The sequence below is a fragment of the Trachypithecus francoisi genome, unplaced genomic scaffold (assembly GCF_009764315.1).
Source record: "Trachypithecus francoisi isolate TF-2019V2 unplaced genomic scaffold, Tfra_2.0 Lachesis_group5, whole genome shotgun sequence".
NCBI classification, from domain to species: Eukaryota; Metazoa; Chordata; class Mammalia; order Primates; family Cercopithecidae; genus Trachypithecus; species Trachypithecus francoisi.
Genome location: NW_022681470.1, coordinates 1267182 through 1294736, shown reverse-complemented (window position 1 = coordinate 1294736; position 27555 = coordinate 1267182). Strand labels below are relative to the sequence as shown.

General features: G+C 43.8%; 2 protein-coding genes across 4 annotated transcripts in view; both read right to left on the bottom strand.

Annotated features, from left to right (window-relative positions):
- The window catches only part of ZNF669 (zinc finger protein 669), a 59509-nt gene extending 58208 nt beyond the window's left edge, over window positions 1-1301 (bottom strand). For both annotated transcript variants that reach the window (XM_033198636.1, XM_033198634.1), the window contains exon 1: window positions 1176-1301. The gene's annotated coding sequence lies outside the window, so the exon portion shown is untranslated. The remainder of the gene's footprint in view (window positions 1-1175) is intronic.
- ZNF124 (zinc finger protein 124) lies at window positions 88-25253 on the bottom strand. 2 transcript variants are annotated; one of them, XM_033198641.1, is made up of 4 exons: window positions 25038-25253; window positions 5425-5551; window positions 4745-4805; window positions 88-2528 (listed from the first exon to the last, which is right to left on the bottom strand). In XM_033198641.1, exons 1-4 carry the CDS (start codon window positions 25065-25067, stop codon window positions 1691-1693), a joined length of 1056 nt encoding a protein of 351 aa, XP_033054532.1. In that variant the 5' UTR covers window positions 25068-25253; the 3' UTR covers window positions 88-1690. The 2 variants fall into 2 exon arrangements, with proteins under 2 accessions (XP_033054532.1, XP_033054533.1); XM_033198642.1 differs by having other exon boundaries at window positions 88-2342.
- Window positions 25254-27555: the final 2302 nt, after the last annotated feature.

Below are 27555 nucleotides of genomic sequence, written 5' to 3'. Positions count from 1 at the left end.
TCATTCCAATAGATGCACAAAAACCATGAGAAAAACTTCAACAATACTTGACAATGAAATATTCAATAATAACGGACAGCAGGAAACTTTCTCAATCTACTTTAAGGAATTTATTTTAAAAATCCTCAGCTAACATCATACATGATGCTAAGACTGGATGCTTGCTTTCTCAGATGAGACACAAGACACTGTTCGATCACAGGTCTCTCTCCTTAAACCAATGTGACCGGTGCAAATAGCCAAAAATAATGACAATGTAAAGAACAACAGATGAAAATAATAATTCACGTGAGAATATACTCTATAATAAACTTTACATACTTACAAATGGACAGCAACTCTATTAGCAAAGAAAATAGACTCATTTATCAATTAATAACAAAACAATTAACTACACAGAAGTTAAACCTACATACATGTTACACATTTCACACATCTACTATGTAACCCACAAAAATTTTTTTAAAATATTTTTAAAATATTTTATATTTTAAATATTTAAAACATATTTTTTAAAATGGCTATGCAAGATAAAAAAGGAAAAGAAATACATTTCAATTTACCCATATAAACAACACACTTTAAAATGGGGAGAAAAAGGAAATTTATTTACCAGCTTAAAAAAGAAGAACACATATTAACTCTTGTACTGCCGCTTGAAGATTACTTCCAGAAGTCTTGCCTCAGCCGGGCGCTGCGGCTCACGCCTGTAATCCCAGCACTCTGGGAGGCCGAGACGGGCGGATCACGAGGTCAGGAGATCAAGACCACCCTGGCTAACACGGTGAAACCCCGTCACTACTAAAAATACAAAATATTAGCCGGGTGTGGTGGCGGCGCCTGTAGTCCCAGCTACTCAGGAGGCTGAGGCAGGAGAATGGTGTGAACCTGAGAGGTGGAGCTTGCAGTGAGCCGAGATTGTGCCACTGCACTCCAGCCTGGGCAACAGTGAGACTTCATCTCAAAAAAAAAAAAAAAAAAAAAAAAAAAGAAGTCTTGCCTCAATGTTTTTTTTTTCAAAAGAAGTGAAAATCTATATTCTAGAGACTCTCTTTAAAAATTAGCAACTGATACATTCAATTTATTCATAGCTCCTAAAACATCTCATTCACATAGTGAATTTTCTTGAGAACCGTACTATAATTATTTTACATAAGGTTTTGCGTAATACTTACATTTACAGGATTTATTTCCAGTGGGAGTTTTCACACGACTTTTAAAGTAATTGTTAAAATTCAGAATTTTCTGTATTTCCCAAACTACCAGGGTTTCAATCTGGTGGGCATTCTTTTCTTTATAAGGTCAAACTGCAGAATGTGTTACCATGTGTCTCTGAGTGAGTTATAGGATAAATGAAGGCATTCCCACATTCGGTACATTCATAAAGTTTTTCTCTAGAATGAGTTATTTTATACCATCCAATACCACTGGAACAACTGCAGGCCTTACCACATTTTATACATTCATACGGATTTTCTTCAGTGAGTCCTTTCAAGTTTTCAAAAACAAATGGAAAATTGAATGCTTTACATTATTGCTTATAGTCACAGGGTTTATCTCCAGTTTGATTCCTTTCATGTATTTGAAGAAATCTGGGGAAATTAAGTACTTTCGTACACTTTACATTCAGAGTTTCTCTCAAGTATGTGATCGTTCATGTTTTTGACAAAAACTGTAGTGATTAAAGCCTTTATATTTTTTTACATTTATAGGGCTTTTCTCCCGTATGACTTTTTTTATGCTTCCAAAGAGTACTAGCACGACTGAAGGCTTTCCCACATTTCTGACATGCATAGGGTTTCTCTCCAGTGTGAGTCCTTTCATGGTCACGAAGGGAACCGGAACATCTGAAGCCTTTTCCACAACTGTGACACACATAGGGTTTCTGTGCAACGTGAGTTTTCTCATGTTTCTGAAGGGAACTGGCGTATCTGAAGGCTTTCCCACACTGCTTACACGGATAGGGTTCTTCACCAGCATGAGCCTTGATATGTCCTTGCAAGGAACTGAGACAACTGAACGCTTTGCCACATTCCAGGCACACGTACGGTTTCTCTCCAGTGTGAGTTCTCTCATGGTAGTGAAGGCAATTGGAGTAACGGAAGGCTTTCCCACAGTGCTGACATCCATAGGGTTTCTCTCCAGTGTGAGTCCTCTCGTGGTCTCGAAGGTGACTGGAACGACTGAAGGCTTTCCCACACTGCTTACATTCATAGCGTTTTTCTCCCGTGTGAATCCTTTTATGTCTATTAAGAGAACGGGAAAAACCTAAGGCTTTCCCACATTCCATGCATTCATAGGGTTTCTCTCCAGTGTGATTTCTCTGATGCATCTGAAATGAACTGGGAATATTAAAAACTTTCTCACATATTGTACAACTATAATGTCCATTTCCAGTGTGCATTACTGTGTCTCTTTGAACCCTTGTGACAGAAAGGGAAGTTTTCTGACATTGTTTACATGTATATGGCTTCTTTCTGCATTCCTCACACCCATACGGGTTGTTTCCAGAGTGAGAGATGATGTGTCTATGAAGGGATGAATGACGTACGAAGAATTTTTCACACGCACTGCATTCACGTGGTTTTACTCCAGTAGGAATTATTTTGTTCAGATTAAAATTTGGCACCTGAAGGTTTTTCTACACTGACTGACTTAATTTTACATAGTATGTCTATCATATGACTTCTACGAAAAATGACAACCCCATCATTAATGGCTTATTAGTTATTTTCTTTTAATACTAAGTCTGAACTTACACTGCTACCAATATCAGAGAAAGTGCACTTAAGTTAGAAAGTGGTTTTCTAACATAAACAAATTGAACATAAATGGATTGATGAGTCTACAGCATAGTTCCCTCCCCTATAGCTATTAACAAAACAGTAACATTCTTATATGCAGTTCTTTTTTTTTTTTTTTTTTTTTTTTCTGAGACGGAGTCTTGCTCTGTTGCCCAGGCTGGAGTGCAGTGGCCGGATCTCAGCTCACTGCAAGCTCCGCCTCCCGGGTTTACACCATTCTCCTGCCTCAGCCTCCCGAGTAGCTGGGACTACAGGCGCCCGCCACCTCGCCCGGCTAGTTTTTTGTATTTTTTTTTTTAGTAGAGATGGAGTTTCACCATGTTAGCCAGGATGGTCTCGATCTCCTGACCTCGTGATCCGCCCGTCTCGGCCTCCCAAAGTGCTGGGATTACAGGCTTGAGCCACCGCGCCCGGCCTATATGCAGTTTCTTAGTACTGAATACAGTTTGAGCATTTACTCCCTTCCAATTTCATGCTGAAATGTGATCCTCATGTGGGAGGTGTGACCTGGTGTGAGGTGTTTGGGTCATGGGAGCAGATTCCACATAAGGAGTGACTTCTCACTCTATTAGTTCCTGAAAGATCCGATTGCTTTAAAAAAAAAAAAATGGCCGGCGCGGTGGCTCACGCCTGTACTCCCAGCACTTTGAGTGGCCAAGACGGGCAGATCACAAGGTCAGGAGATCCAGACCATCCTGGCTAACATGGTGAAACCCCATCTCTACTAAAAAATACAAAAAACTAGCTGGGCGAGGTGGCCGGAGCCTGTGGTCCTAGCTACTCGGGGGGCTGAGGCAGGAGAATGGTGGGAACCCAGGAGGCGGAGCTTGCAGTGAGCTGAGATCCGGCCACTGCACTCCAGCCTGGGCCACAGAGCGAGACTCCATCTCAAAAAAAAAAAAAAAAAAAAATAGCCGGGTGCGGTGGCTCATGCCTGTAATCCCAGCACTTTGGGAGGCCAAGGTGGGCAGATCACTTGAGGTCAGGAGTTCAAGAACAGCCTGGCCAACATGGTGAAATGCTGCCTCTACTAAAAATACAAAAATTAGCTGGGTGTGGTGGTGTGTGCCTGTAATCCCAGACACTTGGGAGGCTGAGGCCAGAGAACCGCTCGAACCTGGGAGGCAGAGGTTGCAGTGAGCCAAGGTTGCACCACTGCACTCCAGTCTGGATACCAGAGTGAGACTCCGTCTCAAAAAAACAAAACAACAAAAAACAAAAACTTTGGCACTTCCTTTCTCTCTCTCTTGCTCCTTCTCTCCCCATGTGACACGTCAGCTCCCCTTCCCCTTCTGCCATGACTGGAAGCTTTCTGAGGTCCTCATCAAAAGCAGATGCTGGCTCTATGCTTCTGATAAGGCCTGCAGAACCATTAGCCAAATAAAACACTTCATTATAAATTACTCAGCCTAGATATTCCTTTATAGCAATGCAAGTAGACTAAAACAATACTGTTTTCAAGTGAACTATTTTGCAAACACTTAACATCTATGTTACGTTGACGTATGTATTTTTGGTAAAAACGTTGGGAAGAAACTGATGTTGTCTTTAATTTATTTTGTTTGCTTGGTTAGTTTTTCCCTGAGATGGTGCTTTGTTCTTGTTTCCCTGGTTGGGGTGCAGTGGCGCAGCCTCGGCTCGTTGCAACCTCCGCCCCAGATTCAAGTGATTCTCCTGCCTCAGCCTCCCAAATAGCAGGGATTACAGGCGTGCGCCATCACACCAGGCTAATTTTGTATTTTTAGTAGAGATGGGCTTTCGCCATGTTGGTCAGGCTGGTCTCAAACTCCTGACCTCAGGTGATCCGCCCACCTCAGCATCCCAGATTGCTGGGATTACAGGTGTGAGCCACCATGCCTAGCCTTGTTTGCTTTAAACATATGATTATATACTACAATTGTCCCCAAAGGGGACTGCTTCCTCTTGTGCGTGCAAATTACCTTAGATTTCTTGAAGAATTTTTGTACTGATCTTCAATGCTCTGGTCTTTCCCTTTGTTTCCTAAAATGTAGACCCAGAAACAGATTACAAATTATTTGAAATGATAGAAAAATTACAGATTCTAGGTGCCATGTTGGGGATATGGTTTGTACCCACCAAAGTGAATGCTGTCATTTGGTCACCAATATGGCAACGTCGTTTGTGTTATGGGTACAGGTTCCTTATTAACAGATTAATGTCCTTGCTTGGGAATGCATGGTTTCTCTCACTCTTGCAAGACTGAATGAGCTGCCAGAGGGCAGGTTGTCACAAAAGCAAGTTCAGCTGCCAAGCATTGCTCTTATTTTCTCACTGTGTGATCCCTTTGCAGATGCCCACTCGCTTCTGCTTCATGCCCTGAGCTGAAGTAGCATCAGGTCCTTACCAGACACAAACCTGGACTTTCTAGCCACTAGAATCATAAATCATTATAAAACTATTTTTGTAAATTACCCAGAATCAGGTATTGTTAGAACAATTAAAAAACAAACTAAGAAACAAGAGTCACTGCATGCTGGGTCCATGCCTCATTCATTCATCAATGTGTTCCCTTTGCATATTCCAAATCATGGAATGACATTGCAAACCATGAAACACTTATTCTCTGATTGACTAAGTAAAGAAATACTGTGACTCTTACCTATGGAAGCCAGATTCCTGAAGGTTTCCTGCATCACATCTCTATAGAGGTTCTTCTGGGAAGGATCCAACAAAGCCCACTCCTCCTGGGTGAAGTTCACAGCCACATCCTCAAAGGCAACCGAGTTCTAAAACATTTCACATTTTTGTAGAGGATGGATGAGACTGAAAGCACTGGAAATCTGTAGTCAATTCATAAGATGTTAACCTGATTCTGTGGTGAACACTGATTCCACAATTTGGTCCCTAGAACTATGACTCCATCTACACTTACTTTCTCCCACACAGCAGTCCTTTTTTTTTTTTTTACTTTTTTTGAGATGGAGTCTCACTCTGTCGTCAGGCTGGAGTGCAGTGGCGCGATCTCAGCTCACTGCAATCTCTGCCTCCCGGGCTCAAGTGATTCTCCTGCCTCTGTCTCTCAAGTAGCTGGGACTAGAGGCACGCATCGCAACGCCCAGCTAATTTTTGTATTTTTAGTAGAGACGAGGTTTCACCATGTTGGCCAGGATGGCCTCAATCTCTTGACCTCGTGATCGGCCTGTCTGTGCTGGGATTAAAGGCGTGAGCCACCACGCCCAGCCAGCAGTTCTTATGCTAAAGTTGAATTATTCAGCAAGGCAGCAGCAGAGAAGGAACACCCTTCTTGTTGGTGGGTCCAGGGAATAATATTTGCTGTTATGATTTTTCTTTATAGAATATACCTGTAGCACATATCATAACAAAGTCTTATTATCTGGTGTGCGGAAGAGAGTTAATATTAGCAGTCACAAGATTACTTATCCTTAGAAATACCTGCTACAGGCCGGGCGCGGTGGCTCAAGCCTGTAATCCCAGCACTTTGGGAGGCCGAGACGGGCGGATCACGAGGTCAGGAGATCGAGACCATCCTGGCTAACACGGTGAAACCCCGTCTCTACTAAAAAATACAAAAAACTAGCCGGGCGGGTGGCGGGCGCCTGTAGTCCCAGCTACTCCGGAGGCTGAGGCAGGAGAATGGCGTAAACCCGGGAGGCGGAGCTTGCAGTGAGCTGAGATCCGGCCACTGCACTCCAGCCTGGGCGACAGAGCGAGACTCCGTCTCAAAAAAAAAAAAAAAGAAATACCTGCTACAGAGTTCAAACTTTGCTGGTATCAGGGCACTTACATTTTAAGAGGCATCCCAACAACCTAAGTGATAAAAGTGGCTCACTGTTGCTAAATAGTTTATCTAAACAATCTGGAATTTGCTGAACTCCTGTTTTCCTTGCAAAAGTCTATTATTTTGTTTTACTGTAGCAGTGGTGCCTCGGGGATCAGCCTCAATAAACAAACAAAAACACACTGTGAGCACTCAGTATCTGATGAGCTTCCCTGGGAGACAATATCTCACATATGATGTCACAACTTTTTAATTGGGAAATTGAGCCCAGGCCATGTGGTTACACCAAGAGAAAACGTGTAGAAGCTTAGAAGTGGTTCACTCAAGCCCAAATTTAATCAAGAGGTAATTAACACTAATAATCAATATTCAATAATCTAAAAATAATTATTTTACAATTTCTATTGAAAAATGTCAAAGCAGAATGGAATAAGTGAAAAGGTATGTGTTCATGTCACCTCTTACAAATGATATTCATGTAAAATTTTGTAGATGCCTGAAACAGACTTTCTAGCAGTTCAGCAGAAACTACTTTTCAAAACCTACAGAAATAATAAATGCTTAACAACCATCAAGTCTTCTGAATCACAGTGTGATGGCTTGCCTAATATACATCAATGATTTTCAAATGTAATATTCAGGGCAGTGTAGTATAAGCAGAGGATAAAGAACTAGGCCAAGAGAAAGGCATCTAGTCTTTAATGAGCTGAAATTGATATGGAAAGTTGACTAATAACAGAGGAGGCATTGCAGGACAGTGAAGGAAGTATCAAGCACTTTAAACATGGAACAAAGCTGTTATTTAATTGGAAAAAAAATGGATTGCATTGCCCTCTATTAGGTGGACAATAATCAATTTGTTGTATATTCAAACGTAAGAAGTACAAATAGCCCGCTTGCAGAAGTCACAGACAAGGTTTCTTCTGACAAATGAATAGGAGAAAAGGAGCAAACAACAGAGACTGACAAATTCTAATATATTAAAATTAGGGGAATTAAAAGACAAAAAAACAGCAAAATAAAAATCTGCAATACATGCAATATAAAATAAATTAGTGTGCACAGTAAAAATGAATGAAAACATGATTTAAAAATGGGGAAAAATAAGCAAAAGACACATAACAAGATAAAAGATCATTTATGGAAAGAGATCCATTTCCTTGGTAATAAAATAGCCAAATCATATGGCATATAGATTACAGTTCTTTAGAAGAATGAAAATTAGACAATCGCAAGTGGTGATTACCACACCAAATAAATACACAGAAATGAAGGCCAAGGCAGTAGATAGACTCCATTGCTATTCCAGTAATTTGAACTTTATCACAATCTACAGTCCAGTAATATTTCTCTAATGTCCAGAAAATGTATTGTGCCTTATCAGGGTTTATATTTGGCATTCTTAAGGAAAAGCAATTCCAACCATGAATTTCTCATCCAGCCAAAATAAGCTTCATAAGCGAAGGAGAAATAAGATCATTTTCAGACAAGCAGCTACTAAGATAATTTGTTACCACTAGATCTGCCTTATAAAAGGTCCTAAAGGGAGTGCTAAATATGGAAAGACCATTACCAGCCACCACAAAAACACACTTAAGTACATAGACTAGTGACACTATAAAACAACCATACAAACAAGTCTGCATAATAACTAGCTAATGACACAATAACAAGATCAAATCTACACATATAAATAGCCCAGGAGTTCCAAACCAGCTTGGACAATATAGTGTAGTGAGATATTGTCTCTACGAAACAATAAAAAAATTAGCCGGGCCTGTTAGCACCTGCCCATAGTCCCAGTTACTCGTGAGGCTGAGGTGGGATGACTGCTTGAGCCCAGGAGGCAGAGGCTGCAGTGAGCCGAGATCATGCCACTGCACTCCAGCCTGGGCAGAACAAGACACTGCCTCAAAAAAAATAATAAAGTGAAAACAAAATAAAACAAAACAAAAAAACCAGATGCTGGTAAGGTTGTGGAGAAAAGGGAATGCTTATACACTGCTGGTGGGAATTCAGTTCACTCATTTTGGAAAGCACTGTGGCGATTTCTTAAAGAAATTAAAACAGAACTCCCATCAACCCAGCAATCCCATTTATTGAGTATATATCCAAAGAAATAGAAATCATTCTACCATAAAGAAATGCACATGCATAGGTTCACTGCAGCATTGTTCACAAATGTGTATACACCACATTTTCTTTGTCCAGTCTACTGTTCATGGGCATTTAGGTTGATTCCATGTATTTACTATTGTGTACATGTACCCCTGAACCTAAAACAAACATTTACAAAACAAGCAGAATACATATACAAGAAGAGTAAAACACATATAAAAGAAATTTGTGTCTTAAATCTTCTGTAAAAAGTCTCTAAGGGCACACCAGCAAGTTGGATAACATTGATGAGGTGAACAAACGTCTAGAAACACACAGTGTACCAAGACTGAATCATGAAGAATTAGAAAATCTAAACACACTCACAGTTATATGACATTGATGTAGTAATCAGAACCCCTAAATTACAAAAACCCAAGACCAAATTGTTTTACTGACAACATCTATTGAACATTAAAAAAAATTAATACCTGGGAGCGGTGGCTCACGCCTGTAATCCTAGCACTTTGGGAGGCTGAGGCAGGCAGATCATGAGGTCAGGAGATCAAGACCATCCTGGCTAACATGGTGAAACCCCGTCTCTACTAAAAATGAAAAAGAAAATTAGCTGGGCCTGGTGGCGGGCACCTGTAGTCCCAGCTACTTGGGAGGCTGAGGCAGGAGAATGGCTGGCGTGAACCTGGGAGACGGAGGTTGCAGTGAGCCGAAATTGCGCCACTGCACTGCAGCCTGGGCGACAGAACAAGACTCCATCTCAAAAAAAATAAAAAAAAATTAACACCAAGCCTCCTCAAACTCTTCCAAAAAAAATGAAGAGAAAGCAACACTTCTAAACTCAGTCTACGAGGCCAAAAAATTACACTTACACTAAAGATGGACAAAGACACTACAAAAGCTACAGATGTAACTATAAAATAGTTATATAAAGTACAGTTATAACTACTAACGCAGAACTCTTCACTTAAGTACTAACGCAGAAATCCTCACTTAAGTACTTAATGCAGAAATCCTCACTTAAGTACTAACCATATTTAGCATCATAGTAAAAGGATTATGCACCAAAACCAAGTGAGATTTATTCCTAAAATAAAATGGTTCGATATATGAAAAATCAATCGGTGTAATACATAACATTAGCAAAATGACTGAAATATCGTAACTATTGCAACTGATGCAGGAAAAGTATTTGGCAAATTATTAAGATCCATTCACGATAAAAACACAATGAACTAGGACTAAAAGGAAACTATAATAAGAAAAACCAGCACTAACATCACCATCAATGCTGAAATACCGAAACAAACAAGCAAAAAACCCTTTTCTCCCACGATCAGGAAAGAGCTGTAGAGAACACCTGCTTTTATCACTGCCATTCAACACAGTATTGGAAATCCTGGGCACAGTGATCGGGCAAGGTTGTTGTACAGATTTAGCATTAATGTGCCAAATGCAGGCAACAGAACCTAGCACAGACGTATCCACTCTAACAAATTCTTCATCCTGCAAGAAACAAACTGATATTTTGGTTAATTTTTGTAATTCACCAATTTATGTACCACACTTTTGTGTGTGGAAATATATTCACTTTTTGTAACCATAAAGGAAGAGAGATTTTTCCTATTTCTCTTCCCTGGTATGATTCCTGATTAAAAGCCCTAGAATTTCATTTGAAATTACCCAAAAGAAGAGACCTCAAAAAATTACTACATATGCTCAGAGGAATGAAAATATATCAAAAAAACTCTTCTAAACATTGGCTTAGGCAAAGAATTCATGACCAAGACCCAAAAGCAAATTCACAAAAACAAAAATAAACAAATGGTACCTACTTAAATTAAAAAGCTTTTGCACAGCAAAAGAAATCATCAGCAGAGTAAACAGATAACCCACAGAGTGGGAGAAAATCTTCACAAACTATGCATCCTACAAAGGACTAATAACCAGAACTTACAAAAAACTCAAACAAATCAGCAAGAAAAAATTCCATCAAAAAAGTAGGCAAAGGGCCAGGCGCAGTGGCTCACGCCTGTAACCCCAGTGCTTTGGGAGGCCGAGGCGGGTGGATCACAAGGTCAGGAGATCGAGACCATCCTGGCCAACATGGTGAAACCCCGACTCTATTAAAAATACAAAAGTTAGCTGGGCGTGGTAGTGGGTGCCTGTAATCCCAGCTATTTGGGAGGCTGACCCAGGAGAATGGCTTGAACCCGGGAGGTGGAGGTTATAGTGAGCCAAGATCATGCACTCCAGCCTGGCAGAGGAACACTCTGTCTCAAAAAAAAAAAAGGCAAAGGACATGAATAGACAATTCTCAAAAGAAGATATACAAATGGCCAATTAATATTAAAAAAATGCTTAATATCACTAATTATCAGGGAAACGCAAATTAAAACCACAATGAGATACCACCTTACTCCTGTAAGAATGGCCGTAATCATAAAATAAAAAATAATAGATGCCAGGATGCTGGTGTGGATGTGGTGAAAAGGAAAATCCTCTACACTGCTGATGGGAGTGTAAACTAGTACAACTGCTATGGAAAACAGTATAAAGATTCCTTAAAGAACTAAAAGTAGAACTACCATTCAATCCAGCAATCCCACTACTGGGTATGTACCCAAAGGAAAAGAAGTCATTATATGACAAAAACATGGCTGGGCACAGTGGCTCACGCCTGGAATCCCAGCACTTTGGGAGGTTAAGGCAGGTGGATAACCTGAGGTCAGGAGTTCGACACCAGACTGGCCAACATGGCAAAATCCTGTCTCTACTAAAAAATACAAAAAAAAAAAAAAAAAAATAGCCGGGCGTGGTGGTGCATGCCTGTAGTCCCAGCTACTGGGAGGCTGAGGCATGAGAATCCCTTGAACCCAGGCGACGGAAGGTTGTAGTGAGCTGAGATGGTGCCACTGCACTACATCCTGGGTGACAGAGTGAGACTCCATCTCAATTTAAAAAAAAAAGAGAAAGCAAGAAAAAAACACTTGCACACACGTTTATAGCAGCACAATTTGCAACTGCAAAAATATAGAATAAACCCGAAATGCCCATCAACCAATGCGTGGATCAGGAAAATGTGGTGGATACTAATCAGCCATAAAAAGGAATGAAATGGCCGGGCGCGGTGGCTCAAGCCTGTAATCCCAGCACTTTGGGAGGCCGAGACGGGCGGATCACAAGGTCAGGAGATCGAGACCATCCTGGCTAACACGGTGAAACCCCGCCTCTACTAAAAAATACAAAAAACTAGCCGGGCGACGTGGCGGCACCTGTAGTCCCAGCTACCCGGGAGGCTGAGGCAGGAGAATGGCGTGAACCCGGGAGGTGGAGCTTGCAGTGAGCTGAGATCCAGCCACAGCACTCCAGCCTGGGTGACAGAGCGAGACCCCATCTCAAAAAAAAAAAAGGAATGAAATAATGGGCTTTGCAGCAACTTGGATGGAGCTGGAGGCCATTATTCTAAGTGAAGTAACTCAGGAATGGAAAACCGTATGTTCTATGTTCTCACTTATAAGGGGGAGCTAAGCTATGAGGACACAAAGGCATAAGAATGATACAATGGACCTTGGTGATTTGGGGGTAAGGGTGGGAGGGGGTGAGGGAAAAAAGATTACATACTGGGTAGAGCATACACTGATCAGGTGACAGGACCAAAATCTCAGAAATCCCCACTAAACAGCTTATCCTTGTAACCCAAAACCACCTGCTACCCCAAATTTATTGATATAACATTAAAACAATTTTTTCTAATTAAAAAAACTATATATATATAAAGTGGATTTAAAATATTGACATATGTGTATATAAAATACCCATATACAAATGTAGATGTTTTAAATCCACTTCTTTGTAAATATTTTATCTATAAAGCTCTGTTGATGGAATACACTTCACATTTATCTAAGGCACCAATAAATGAACAAATCTTTGCAAGAGGACAGCCCAGGAAGGAGCAGTGCTCACTGGAACACAGGCATGTTTGACTCACATGTCAAGTAAGACCATGTCTAAAACAGGAGATTCTCTGGTCCCGTTCTCCTCCTTGGAGACTGGGCACTCAAGACCACCTTCCCAGTGCACTGCGCTGTGGCCCACTGTGTGCCTAAGGTACAGTTTGCTTGGCAGGTTTTTGTGTTATCTTCCCGGGTATCAGCGGAACCCGCCCCTGATAATTCAACGTGAGTCCTTTTCTATTTTCCCTAAGTGTCAGCCGGTCTGAGAAATAAAGGGAAAGAGTACAAAAGAGAGAAATTTTAAAGCTGGGTGTCCGGGGGAGACAGCACATGTTGGCAGGTTCTGTGATGCCCCCAAGCCGCAAAACCAGCAGGTTTTTATTAATGATTTTCAAAGGGGAGGGAGTGTGCAAATAGGGTGTGGGTCACAGAGATCACATGCTTCACAAGGGAATAAAATATCACAAGGCAAATGGAGGCAGGGCAAGATCACAGGACTGGGGCGAAATTAAAAATGCTAATGAAGCTTCATGTCCCACCGGACACACATTGTCACTGATACCATCTTATCAGGAGACAGGGCTTGAGAGCAGACAACCAGTCTGACTAAAATTTATGAGGCAGGAATGTCCTTGTCCTAATAGGCCTGCGAGCACTACGGGAGACCCCGGGCTTATTCCATCCCTTATCTGCAACCATAAAAGACAGACGTTCCCAGAGCAGCCATTTTAGAGACCTCCCCCTAGGAACGCATTCTCTTTCTCAGGGCTGTTCCTTGCTGAGAAAAAGAATTCAGCGACATTTCTCCTATTTGCTTTTGAAAGAAGAAAAATATGGCTCTGTTCTGTCCACTTCTCAGGCAGCCTGACCTAATGGTTATCTCCCTTGTTCCCTGAACATTGATCGCTGTTATCCTGGTCTTTCTTCAAGGTGCCCAGATTTCATATTGTTTAAACAATTTGTGCAGTTAATGCAATCATCACAGGGTCCTGAGGCGACATACATGCTCAGCTTACGAAGATGACGGGATTAAGAGATTAAAGACAGGCATAGGAAATCACAAGAATATTGATTGGGGAAGTGATAAATGTCCGTGAAATCTTCACAATTTATGTTCAGAGACTGCAGCAAAGACAGGCGCTAAGAAATTATAAAAGTATTAATTTGGGGAACTAATAAATGTCCATGAAATCTTCACAATTTATGTTCTTCTGCCGCGGCTTCAGCTGGTCCCTCTGTTTGGGGTCCCTGATTTCCCGCAACACTGGGAAGAAATTTTCTTGTTCTTTAAAGGTTGTTTTTCTCCCTTCACAAGTGTGAAAGAATCCAGAGGGCAGGAATCATTTCTGTCTTTCCCTCAAAATACCAGCACTGGATTGGATGACACCAGTGTCTCTCCCAGGAATAAAAACTGGGGTTGAGCCTGTATGCCCAGCTCCAGTGATAACGCACATCTGGAAAGAGTGAAACAGGAGACTCTGAAAGAGGTGAGGAACAACGCACAAAGTCAGAGAGGAAGTAACTGAAGGCTTTGTGCAGGAGCTGAGGAAGCAGGATTCTTCTTGACCACAGGGATCCAGAAGACCCACATCTCCTTTCTGCACACCCCGCCTGTCACCCTGCTTTCCTGCCTCCACTTGACTTGAAACTGGCTGAAGACTGCACAGGAAGGCATCTTCCCCACACCCCATTCCACGTGAAAAACCCCAAGTGCACGTGGCTTTCCTGGCACAGCTGCCCACACTCATACTGGCTGCCGATTGGATGGGGAGTCCTCACCCTTTGCTTCCTTCCCTTCTGCCATCACCTGGGGGCTGGTCCCTGGCTTAGGATGCACCAGTGAACCCACAATGACGGGGAAGGAAGGAGGGAATTTCACATTTCCTTGTTTCAGAATCACTTTAATGCTTAATGCTTCCAAATTTGTTTTTTGTCCCAGAAAAAAAAAATTATACGTGTGTGTGTATATATATGTGTGTGTGTAAATTATATATATGTGTGTGTGTATATATACACATATATATGTATATACACACACACATATATAATTTATATATATTTGGGTCTCAGAGAAAAAGGGATTTTTTTTGTTTGGTTTTATAAAATGGGCTGCGGAGTTTTTAAATGCTATAGGCCCGCCCCATTTGAGGCAGCTAGTTAAGGGGAGGGGGTGTTCCACCAGCTTGGGGTGCCTCCCTCAACTCCAAGGACTCCCTTTCCCTCTGGCTCCTCCCCCTTTTCTAAGTGAAATTAAAATGCTATAACTTTTTGGAACCTCAGTTTCCTTGTGTTTTTTGTGGGGTAGCTTTGAGGCTCCAGGCCATTTCTTTTTTTTTTTTTTTTTTACCTTGTGGAGAAAAGAAGATGAGGGAGAAAGGAAAAGGGGAGGAAACTTCTCTCCCACCTTCAGCTTCTTGAAAATGGGCCCCTGTGGAATAAACCTGCCAGTTTTTATTTAAAAAGAAACAAAAAAAACAAAAAGCATAAAAAACAGGTTGAGGAGAGACACTCAGATTGTCCTAAGACATGAGCTTCTTTTTTTTTTTTTTTTTTTTGAGACGGAGTCTTGCTCTGCCGCCCAGGCTGGAGTGCAGTGGCCGGCTCTCAGCTCACTGCAAGCTCCGCCTCCCGGGTTCACGCCATTCTCCTGTCTCAACCTCCCGAGTAGCTGGGACTACAGGCGCCCGCCTCGTCGCCCGGCTAGTTTTTTGTATTTTTTAGTAGAGACGGGGTTTCACTGTGTTAGCCAGGATGGTCTCGATCTCCTGACCTCGTGATCCGCCCGTCTCGGCCTCCCAAAGTGCTGGGATTACAGGCTTGAGCCACCACGCCCGGCCCGACATGAGCTTCTTAAATGAAGGGCACAGCAGCTCCAGGGCCTCCAGATGACCCCCTGTGAGGCTCCACTCCCATCACTCACCTGTCCCTGGAAATGACTCATGGTCTGGCTTCCCTGGATGCTGCAAGGTCGTGGCCACTGTGGGCTCCTGGGTCGTTACCAGGCAGTTCTGAAGCCCAGGACCATGCAAAGACAGAAGGGTGGCTGCGGCCACATCACCGCTGCAGTTTCCAAAAACAACCCTCACCCCAAAGACATTCTGATAAAGTATCTGCACTTAGGGAAGATAAAAAGAGGCCAGGCAATTAGATCATTTACAGTGCAAGAGTGGGAGATGATTCTCTGCTTCCCCCGCATGTGCAATGTTCACAACCAAAAAGCAAATCTTAAAAAGTAACATCCACTACGTAGTGAAAAAATAATAAACAATTAAAACTATGTCTGTGTTTGAAATATATAATAAAGGACAAATAGTGGATAATGTTGTGAATTAATGAAGTCTAAATCAAATGCAACTCTTGTAAATTATTCACAAGAAAATTCAGGTTTAACCAACCACAAACCTCCAATTAATCTCTGCAAATATCTACGGAACAGTCCAAATAAGAGGACTACATAACTGCAACCAATCAGCCACTCTGTAAAAGCCTTCCCATCAGGCCCCTCTGGTGGACCCTCAACTCACAAACCATGGCCAGGTGCTCCCTCAACTCACAAACCATGGCCAGGTGCTCCCCGATGTATGAATCACTGTTTGTTCAAATAAACTCTTGAAAATTGAAAGGTGCCTCTGTTTAATTTTTGACAGGAGAAAGGAGGACTGAGAATCCCAGGAACCACAAGCTCCTGCCACACATGAACACCCTTCCCCAGCAAGCAGGGACTCTCCCCTACGACCCTTCTGTTATCCTTGCAGGATGCCCAGGTCCCCACTGCAGACCCAGTCCCCGCCCTACAGCCAGGGGATACTGAGGCCAGGCTGCACCAGCAAGCAGGAGGGGCTGCAGACTCCGGAGCTGACTGCAGGGTGGCCTGGGTCCTGCCACAGCTGTTTCTAGCAGGTTTTACCCACACCTCGCCCACTTCTTGGGAGATCTGGCTCTGCACATTCCTGGCTTCTGGGGTATCCTAAATTTCTTCCTAGGACTCTTCCAGTTCCTGCAAGTCACGAGGTGACAGAGACCGCAGCAGAGTCACCCGGGGCCTCCTAGAGCCCAGGAAACAGCCACGGAGATCAGACCACAAGCTCAGCGGGCAGGCACAAAGACAGCGGCCCAGGCAGATTGCCTCCTCTCTGACTGTGCAGCTGACTAGATAGTTCCCAACTCAGTGCCCCTGACTGTACAGGACTCCTGGCCCTGCCCCCTCCATCTGTGAGTGACAGGGGATGCTACCAACCATGTGACTAAATTAGGTCTGAATCCCAGGGTTTTGGCTACAGCTCTACTCAGGCAGGGCTTCCACCCTGAGAGCTGGGGGAAGGGCCCCAACCAGGGGACGTTTGCCTGTAAGCCAAACTTGGTCTTGGCTTTCCACAGTGGGCCCTGCTGTCTTCCTGCAGTCCTTAAACTCTTCCTGCTTCTTCCTCCTGAACGCAGGATCACGCATGTGCACAGGGAAGCACAGACTCAGTGACCAACAGAGCCATCCTGACCTAAGGAAAGGATGGTTTCCTGGACCAGGCTTTTAATTTGGGAGGAGGCTGCTGGCCCATAGCCAAGGCTTCCTCAAACCCCATTCCTCAACCTGCTCATATTCGGCCAAAAAAATAAAAAGACACTGACAAAGAACTAAATTTATGAAATACATGGAAAAACTAGAGTTATATGGCAGCAACAGTCTATACAGAAATTAAAAGAGAAGAAAAGCAAACGTTTAAACTGGCTCAGAAGAGGAGTCTGCTTCACCCACAGTTCACAATGAAAACCCACATTTGGAAAGTTAAATATATTTCAAGCTTGGAAGCCAGACTCTGACTTCAGTGGGGACTATTCCCTGGTGATGAGGCAGGGAGACCCTAAGAGTTAACTCTGTGAGCTCAGCAAGCCCTCCTATCTATCAGGTTCTTATGTGAGAAAAGAAAGCCCCAAAGAAAAGACCGACAAGTTTGACGGTTCTAAAATTAAGAACTGTCCATCAACTTGAAGAATGAAGTGAAAAACAAAATGCAACCTGGGAAAAAGTATTTACAGTCTTTGCAAATGAATATGGATTAGTGTTTGGAGTGTGTGTTACAAAAACATACACACACACACACAAACGACAAAAGCAACAAACCTGCAAACAGGTAAAATGTGAGAAAATGATGAAAAACTATTTGAAAGAAGATGAAAGACCACACACACACAAATGCTCAAAGCGAATGCTAATTAGCAAGAAGCAATATATAACCACACAGAAATAAACAAGAATAATTTTTTTAAAAGATGAGGTATCTCTGTCACCCAGGATGGAGTGCAGTGGCTCCATTACAGCTCACTGCAACCGCAAACTCCTAGACTCCGGCAATCCTCCTGCCTCAGCCACCCCAGCAGCTAGGCAGGTGCCACCATGCCAAACTCATGTTTATTTTATTTTATTTTATTTTTTTGAGACGGAGTCTCGCTCTGTCGCCCAGGCTGGAGTGCAGTGGCGCGATCTCGGCTCACTGCAAGCTCCGCCTCCCGGGTTTACACCATTCTCCTGCCTCAGCCTCCCGAGTAGCTGGGACTACAGGCGCCGCCACCTCGCCCGGCTAGTTTTTTGTATTTTTTAGTAGAGACGGGGTTTCACAGTATTAGCCAGGATGGTCTCGATCTCCTGACCTTGTGATCCGTCCGTCTTGGCCTCCCAAAGTGCTGAGATTACAAGCTTGAGCCACCGCGCCCGGCCTCATGTTTGTTTTTTATTTTTTTGTAGAGATGGGGGTGTTGCTATGTTGCCAGGCTGGTACAAACTCCTGCCTCAGTCTCCCAAAGCACTGAGATTACAGGTGTGAGCCACCACATCTAGCCTGAATAAATACTGAAAAGGAATAAAAGCACAGGCATGAATAGTCAAGCACCAAATCTGTACATTCCACTGGCAGTTCCTAGTAAATCTGAATGTATCCATCATCTACAACCCAGCAATTTTTTCCCAATAAGTAATACATTTATAAACTGTTAGCACTTGGGGACAAAACCAAGAATAACATTGTCAACCACATTAAAAACAAACTTGAAACAACTCAAGCCCTGTAAGCAATGGAATGGGTGAGTGAACTGGTTGACCCCCCCACCCTCAGGCAGCAGTATGTGTGCAACAGATTGAGGCAAAGAAACCACAAAAAGAAGCCACAAAGAATAAAAAAAGAGGCCAGGCACAGTGGCTCACACCTGTAATCCCAGCCCTTTGGGAAGCCAAGGCGGGCAGATCACCTGAGGTCAGGAGTTTAAGACCAGCCTGACCAACATGGTGAAACCCTGTCTCTACTAAAATACAAAAACTGGCCAGGCGTGGTGGCGGCGCCTGTAATCTAAACTACTCAGGAGGCTGAGGCAGGTGAATTGTTTGAACCCAGGAGGTGGAGCTTGCAGTAAGTCAAGATCACTCCAGCCTGGGCGACAGAGCAAGACTCCCTCTCAAAAAAGAAAAGAAAAGAATAAAAAAAGAATCAGGGCCGGGCGCGGTGGCTCAAGCCTGTAATCCCAGCACTTTGGGAGGCCGAGACGGGCGGATCACAAGGTCAGGAGATCGAGACCATCCTGACTAACACGGTGAAACCCCGTCTCTACTAAAAAATACAAAAATCTAGCCGGGTGAGGTGGCGGGCGCCTGTAGTCCCAGCTACTTGGGAGGCTGAGGCAGGAGAATGGCGTGAACCCGGGAGGCGGAGCTTGCAGTGAGCTGAGATCCGGCCACTGCACCCCAGCCTGGGCGACAGAGCGAGACTCCGTCTCAAAAAAAAAAACAAAAAAGAATCAGGACTGCGATCACCTCTGTGGGCAGAAGACAGGTGGGATCAGGGAGACACACCAGAACTGCCCAAGGCCTCTTTATTCCCGCGTGGTGAGTCCATGACTCTTCACATTCTTATTATTTGAATTTAGCATAAAACAATTTATTTCAAGAATTATCTTTGCTTTTCCACATCACATCTATTAATTGGATTTGGATTTTCAAACTAGAAAACAAAAATCTTATATACGCACGTTCATAAGCATGGGGATCACCCTCACTGTGCGGAGGCAGCCCAGGGTGGCTGGGCGCTCCACATTCAATGCTGGGCGCTCCACACTCCTGACTGTCCCCTCCTCACGGTGAAAATGCTCCTTCCTCCAGGGTCTCAATTCTCACCAGTGACCAGTCACTGGGAATCAGTTTGAGGTTCTGACATGTGATGTCTTTTCTTCTGACACTAAATGTGTGAAGTTTGCTGAACACCAACCAATTCTCCAACACAACTGAACGTGCAACTCAATTCGGAACCACTGGGGTCGGCGCAGACTCCACATGTTTGGGGCTCAGTCCCACGACACTGTCCCCACTACAGATGCTTGTCCCAAGCCCCAGGGCCATTTGTACTTCTGAGCTACTATGAACTACAAACTTCCACAACCCTCTCCCCAAGTTTAATAATTGGACAGAACTACTCACAGAACTCAGCAAATCACTTTATTTATGTTTACAGTTTATTATAAAGGACACAACTCAGAAACAGCCAAAGGGAAAAAACGTATAGGGTGAGCAAAAGAGGCAGGGAAAGGTAGGGTGGGTGGGTAAACCTGGTAAACAGCTGTGATTTAAGAAATCCGCGATCATTTCCATGTATCAAGAGCAGCTTACTGCAAAGAAACATCCTTTTCATTGTGACTTAGATGATGCTTCCTTTTTTACCTCTCACAAAGCCAGACACAAACTGCAAATTTTTTTTTTTTTGCCTCATACACAATTAGATGAACATTTTTCTCTTCAGTAGTCAGAACAAAATATCTCTTATCCAAACTTTGCTTAACTTTCTCTCCTACCTCCAGGCCCCCAAACTCTGACTCCTACTTAGCCTCAGCCAACATATAACCCCTCTTTACATCTTTCCTAAGAATAGGCTGACTTCAGGGTGAAACAGTCTCTGATGTCGGATCTGATTTTGCCTCCTCCATCCTGCTCTCTCCCTCCCAACTCCTTTCTAATCACGTTCGCTCCTCCCTAGGAAAGAAAGGCCTTTTCTGCCTAACCTTTGAGATGCTGACAGATCTTATATTTGGTCCTTTTCCATACTGCAATATTCCTTTAAAGTTACTTTTAACCTAAATTTGAAATTATTTGATAAATAATAAGTTAATAATGGTGTAAATAGGAGAAGGGAAGCTGGAGTTTGAGAGTGTGAGGAAGGAACCGGAAATATAGAATTTTACTGCAACAGTCCCGGGACAGTAACAATTATACCCTTAGAAAGGGCATCACAACCCTCCTCCTATCCCAAGAGCAGCCACATCTGCCTGTGGATCCTCAGCTCTCCAGGGCCATGTAGCTTCTGTTAGTATAAAGGGTTGGTGTGAGCAGGACAGGCTCCCCAGGAAGAACGAACAGGCTCTTCAACCTCCTCCCACAGGCTCAAGAGCCTCCTCCCACAGGCTCAAGATTGGCCTTAGCTGTAAGTCACTAAGCTCATGTTTCTGTTCTCTAGTCAAGGTTATTCATTTTTTAAACCATAATAATAATTATATTTAATAATATTGTTATGTTAATATATCAATATGTATATTATGATTTAAAAACAATAATTATGATTTAAAAGAATTGTTATTATTTTTTATTATTATATTATTCTTGAGACAGGGTTTCAATATCACCCAGACTGGATTGCAGTGGTGCAATCATGGCTCACTGCGACCTCAGCCTCCTGGACCCAAGCAGTCCTCCCACCTCAGCCTTCCAAGTAGCTGGGACTACAGGCATGTGCCACCAAACATGGCGTTTTTTCTATTTTTTGTAGAGACAGAATCTTACTATGTTGCCTAGGCTGGTCTCAAACTCCTGGGCTCAAGTGATCCTCTTGCCTCAGCCTCCCAAAGGGGTGGGATTACAAGCATGAGTCACCACATCCAGCCCACATTTTATTTATATTTTATTTTATTTTTTCAGATGGAGTCTTTCTCTGTCACGCAGGCTGGAATGCAGTGCCATGATCTCTGCTCACTGCAACCTCTGCCTTCCAGGTTCAAGTGATTCTCCTGCTTCAGCCTCCCAAGTAGCTGGGATTACAGGTGTGCACCATCACACCCAGCTAATTTTTGTATTTTTAGGAGATACCGGGTTTTATCACATTGGTCAGGCTGGTCTCCAACTCTTGACAAGTGATTCGCCCACCTCGGCCTCCCAAAGTGCTGGGATTACAGACGTGAGCCACCGTGCCCGGCCTCCATGTTGTTCCAAATGAAAAAATACTCAGTGTTTGAAGAGTCCAGCAAAATCACTCAAACTCAGTTTTTATGTTTGTTAGAAGGACTAAAATTGTAAGGCACTTACACTTTATACCTCAACAGGAAAAGCAGAAGTATTTATTTCATACAATAAACAAGTCACTTAAGTATTTCCATGATAACAAATTATTTCATAAAGAAATTATGTCTATGTTAACACATCTAAAAATGCCAAGTCCCCACCCACAGATTTACCATTAAACTTGGACATCCAGGTAACAGGAAACAGAGCCATCTACTGTCACAAAATCTCCACTCAGCACAAAGGTGGAACTGATGCTTTGGTGAGTGTTATTCACTAATTTATCTCCTATACTTTCTTGTGAAAACGTATTTTTCTGCAGCCATAATGGAAGACAGTGTCCCTATTTTTCCCTGGTAGCATTCCCAAAGCTAAGCCCTGGAATTTGGGTTGAAACTATCCCCTAGAAAAGAACAAACCTGTGAAACTTACTATACTCCCTCCAGGGAAGAAAGAAGGCATTTAAGAATTTTTAACAAATGAAATATATGACTAGATATCTAATATTTTTCTGGTATACACCTCTTTCTTGGCCTTTTGAAAATATTTTCTTATCTCTCAAGCTGTACTGATAAAATGTATTTTTCAATCAGTGAAAAACTGAAGTTAAAATAAGTGAACAAATATTTTCAAGGTGACAAACACAAGGAGTAGCAGTACTGACTGACACGGACGTGGCTGACTCAAGGGTCAAGTCAAACCATCTCATCACCTGAATCCTCCCACCCCATCCTGCTCAGGGATGTACTCAATGCCCACCCTCCTGCAAAAAACCGCGCTGTGTCCCCACTGTGCCCTCCCACCCCATCCTGGTCAGAAAAGTACTCAATGCCCACCCCCCCCAAAAAAAACTGCGCTGTGTCCCCACTGTGCCCCCCACTGTGCCCCAAATGCGTTCTGCTTTTTAGGTTCCTGCCTCACTGCGGCGGGTGGGGGCTGTTTCCTTGCACTTTGGAATAGCTGTTCTCCCTTCACAAGTATGAGAGAATGCAGAGGGCAGAAATTCTTTCTTCCCTTAATACCAGTATCTGATTGCCTGACCAGCATTTTGTCTCTAAGGAGTGGTAACAGGGGTGAGAGAAAAAAAAATCTAAGTCCCACTGGATTCGCTTTTTAGAGGAAGAGTATAGAAGAGTATCCCAGGAGACTCCTCTCGGTTCCAGGGGATTCATGCCATCCAGCTGCTCCTCTGAGAGGTTCCACCCCTGAACCTCACCTTGTCTTCTGGGAGAAGAGGACTCAACGGCTGACATTCAGTATTTATGACACTCCAAGAGACATGGCCAGTGTGGGCACATTAGGTCATCTTCAAACAGTTTTTGAACCCAGGACCCAGAAAAGACAGGAGGGTGGCTGAGGACACATCACCACGTGAAGGTTCCAAAGGGAAACCTCCATCCAAAGACGTTCTGGTAAAGTGTGTGTGCCTAGGGAAGACAAAAGGAGGAGAGGCACCAAGAATTTTTCTAGTGGACTAGATCAGGTGATTATTCTCTGTTTTCATGTGAAATGTTCAGAAACAGCTCCTCACTGCTCAGTGAAAACATGATAAACCATTAAAATACTGCATCTGGTTCAAATGCACAATTAAGAACAAATAGTTAATAATGTTGTACATTGGAAAGGGGAAGTTGGAGTTTGAGAGTATGAGGAAGAAACTGGAAATTTAGAATTTTACTCAAGTTCTAGAAGAGTTAGGCTGGGGAATACGGTCATGGATTTGAGACCCTGCTTGCCATACATTTGGAAAATGCAGGGGAAACCAGTACCCCTGTGGAAATAATTAAATAGGAAGAAATTAGACTGAAGTTGTAGCGGGACAAGCTGCAGACAAAACCCCTCAGACACCAAGTTAAAGAAGGAAGGGCTTTATTCCGATGGGAGCTTTGGCAAGACTCACCCAGCTCCCCGAGTGAGCAATTCCTGTCCTTTTAAGGGCTCACAACTCTAAGGGGGTCCGCGTGAGAGGGTCGTGATCCATTGAGCAAGCAGGGGGTACGTGACTGGGGGCTGCATGCACCGGTAACAGAACAGAACAGGAGAGGGACTTTGACAACGCTTGTCCATACAACGTCTGGAATCTATAGATAACATAACCGGTTAGGTCAGGGGTCGGTCTTTAACCAAGCCCAGGGCGCCGCCCGGGCTGTCTGCCTGTGGATTTCATTTCTGCCTTTTAGTTTTTACTTCTTCTTTCTTTGGAGGCAGAAACTGGGCATAAGACAGTATGAGGGGTGGTCTCCTCCCTTAAAGTGACTACAGTGCCCTGAGTTCCTCACCCAGAAAACCGAAAGGAACTTCATGCCTTTGTTGTAAAGTAACTCACTTGAAGGGAAACAAAACTTAACCAACTCCAAATCAATTTCCCTCTGATTACATACCCGGGAACCATCCACCTAAATAATCCCAATAACAGAACTACATACTTATAACCAATCAGTTATTACATTGGGGTCGCTTTGGGCTGGGCGGGGTAATCCCAGCACTTTGGGAGGCTGAGACCAGGAGTTCAAGACTAGCCTGGGCAACACAGAGAGACCCCCCCCAACCCGCCCAATCATTAAAAGAAAAAATAAATTTGGTTTGCTTCCTTACACACTTTAGAAAAACCTTTCCATCAAGACAGTCCGGTGGCCCACAAACCAAAAACCGTGGCTGGGTGCTCCCCTACTCATGAATCGCTGTTTGCTCAAACTCTGCAACGCTTTCATTAAACCTCAGTTTAATTTTCAACAGGATTAAAGACGGACTGGAAACGCCAGTGGCCACAGATCCTCGCAGGCGCGAGCTCGCACCCCGCGCTGGGCCTCTCCCCTGAGGACCCTCGGGTCTCACCGCAGGATCCCGGGGAAACGGCGCTGCGGGTGCGGGGCTGGAGAGGGAGCGGATTCGGGCAGGACAGAAGTCGCCATGCAGAGACGGGACGGGAGCCCGGGGTGCCGCTGCCCGCCCAGCCCTGCTGGGCGCCAGAAAGGACCGAGGGCCGCGCCGCGCCAGCAGGGACCCGGGTCCTCCCTCGGGAGCCGACCGCTGGGAGCCCGGGGCCGGGGACCGCCACAGCCCCTTCCCTTCTCCAGACCCCCGGCGGCGCAACTCACCATTTCCCAGCTTCCGGGGTGTCCCGACATCCTCCCTGCGAATCCCCCAGTACACGCAGGTCACAAGAGGACCCAGGCTGCGGCAGAGCCTCCTGGACCCCCAGGAGCGAAGGAGAAGAGCCGCGGCCACTGACCGCGCCACGCACGTGCGGACACGAGAGACAAAGGCGGGACAGACCCGGAAGCCGCCTCGGGTTTTCCAGCGGAGCGCCTGGTTAGGCAGTCCCCGCCCCGGTGCCCCTGATTGGGTAGGGTCTCAGGCCCCGCCCCCTGAGGCCCTGAGTGACAGGTGACACGCTCCCACGCGTGTCTGAATGAGGCAGCGTTTTGGCAACAGCACTTTTCCAGGAGGGCTTCCTCTCTGGGGGTGGGACCTAGCCTTGCCTAGGGGACATTCATTTATATACACTTAACCTTGTATACAACGTTACATTCATTTGTGAATAATATATATGATATTTAAAATAGGAACAATAGAATAATAATTCTTTTAAAATTTCAGACTTATTAACCTTCATGGCCTCTGGTCTTCTGAGGAAGCAGTCCGAGGAGCCCGAGTTTTGAAAAGGGAAGCAATCCTTCAAAGCAGCAATTTCCATAGAAATCACATGCGAGCCACAGGTGTCATTTTAAAATTTCTAGTAGCAAAAGAAAAGAGGAATAAACAGGTAAAATTGATTGTAATACTTTAACTCAATATATACAAAATATTATAATTTAAATATATAATCAATAAAATATTAATGAAGGATTTTTAGTTGTTCTTTGTTTTTTGGTACTAAATCTTTCAAAGTCACTCTGCGTTTTAAACTTCCAGCATGTACCAATTCAGACCAGCCACATTCTAGGTGCTAAGTAGACCCCTGTGGGCAGTGACTGTCACACTGAAGTGCAGTTTTGAGGACTCTGGCTCCCCTGACCTCAGGGAGTGAAGGGCCCGAACCCCTCTTTTCTGCTAGAGGTGAGGGAACGCCCTCTTTCTGCTAACATCTCTCCTCGGGCCCAAGGGTGGCAGAGACAGTGCCCGGAGAGAGAAGTAGGCTGCAATAAAGAAGTATCTAGAGCGAGTCTACTATTCCCACCTGCTCTTGCCAGGGGCCCAGCCTCTTCTATAGATAAGACAGTGAAAAAAAAAACGAAGGGCCCCAGGAGAAGAAAACCCATGTCTTCAGATTTGTCCACAGCCTTAACCTCAGGACTTTAGATGTGGAGGGAATACCTTCAAGACAAACTTCTCATTTTGCAATTTGGCTTTGGCCCTAATGGGCAGGCTGTGGTTTTCTGTTTCCTCCTGTGGTGTGGAATTTAAGTGTGTGAGTTGAAGCATTGATCACATGCATGTATGTCTGCATGCACTTCTGTATGGCTCAACACTGTCTAACCAGAGATCCAACTTTACATAAAGGGAAAAGGAAATCAGTGCATACAGGGTGCCATGTGTTTGCCTCGTAACTTGTAATCAACATGTCACTGAATCCTAGCATCCTGTCTGCACTAGGTGTACATATTACCTATTGCTTCATAGTAAAACACCCCAAAACTTATTAGATTGACCTGGTCCACCCTTTAGGCTGGGCTCAGGTGAGCCATTCTTTTGGTCTCAGCCGGGCCCTTTCAGGCACCTGTGGTCAGCTGCTGCTTGACTAGGCAATGCTGCTTCTGAGGGTGAGCTGCCTGTCAACTGTGGCACTTTGGTTTCTCCCCTGTAGTATATCATCCTCTAGCAGGCTGACAGGGACTTGTTATCATGGAGATGACACGGTTCTGAAATAAAAAGCAGAAGCGTTCAAGAGCTTTGTGCCTCGGCCCCAAACTGGCACACGGTCATATTCACAGCTTTCTATTGGCCAGAGCAAATCAGGCCAGTGAGATTCAAGGTTTGGGAAACAGATTCTGCCTCTCCATGAAAGCAGCTATAAAAGCATATCACAAAGGGCATAAATACAGGAAGGGATGAAGAACTCCTGTCATTTTTGCAATCAGTATCATGCCTTTTCTTGCAGATGAGGTTTACATAACTTTCCAAGACAAGGAACTTGTCCAAAGCCTCGCAGCTACTAAGAGGCTGGGCTGGGACTCAGGATTAACTTTTCCTGACTCCAAAGCCCATGCACCTCTGTAAGTCACACAAATCAAGCAGCTTCTCTAAACCTTTGAAGTCCTGGAAAGTAATCTTCTGCAATAGAAGTGAGAATCCTGTGAGATTCTGATCCATCTAGTACTCTTCACCATTTGGAACAGTTGCCTCCAGAGAATGCTTCTGAAGCATCTTGGAATAACTTGAAATAATTTGAGGAAATGGTTGATTTCCTAATTTAGGAAACCAATGTTCGATATATATATTTTGTATTAAAAGCAGAGATGATGCCCTCCACATGAACACAAATTCTATTCATCCCTTTTTATTGTTTGTAGGCTATTTTCAACAAAGACTAAATCAAACCACTGTGTCTGAAATAACCTCTTACTCTAAAAGCAAGTGACATAAAAATAGACCTGCTGAGAAAAATTTCTTCCT

Bases quoted from the DNA above. Each gene is read 5' to 3' on its own strand.
- ZNF124 (XM_033198641.1), bottom strand. From the start codon at position 25,067: ATGTCGGGACACCCCGGAAGCTGGGAAATG. The intron at 5,552-25,037 runs GTGAGTTGCGCC...GAAATGTTTTAG, and splicing joins ACCCCGGAAGCTGGGAAATG to AACTCGGTTGCCTTTGAGGA. The intron at 2,529-4,744 runs GTAATTTGCACG...ATCCCTTCATAG, and splicing joins AATTCTTCAAGAAATCTAAG to ACACATCATCTCTCACTCTG.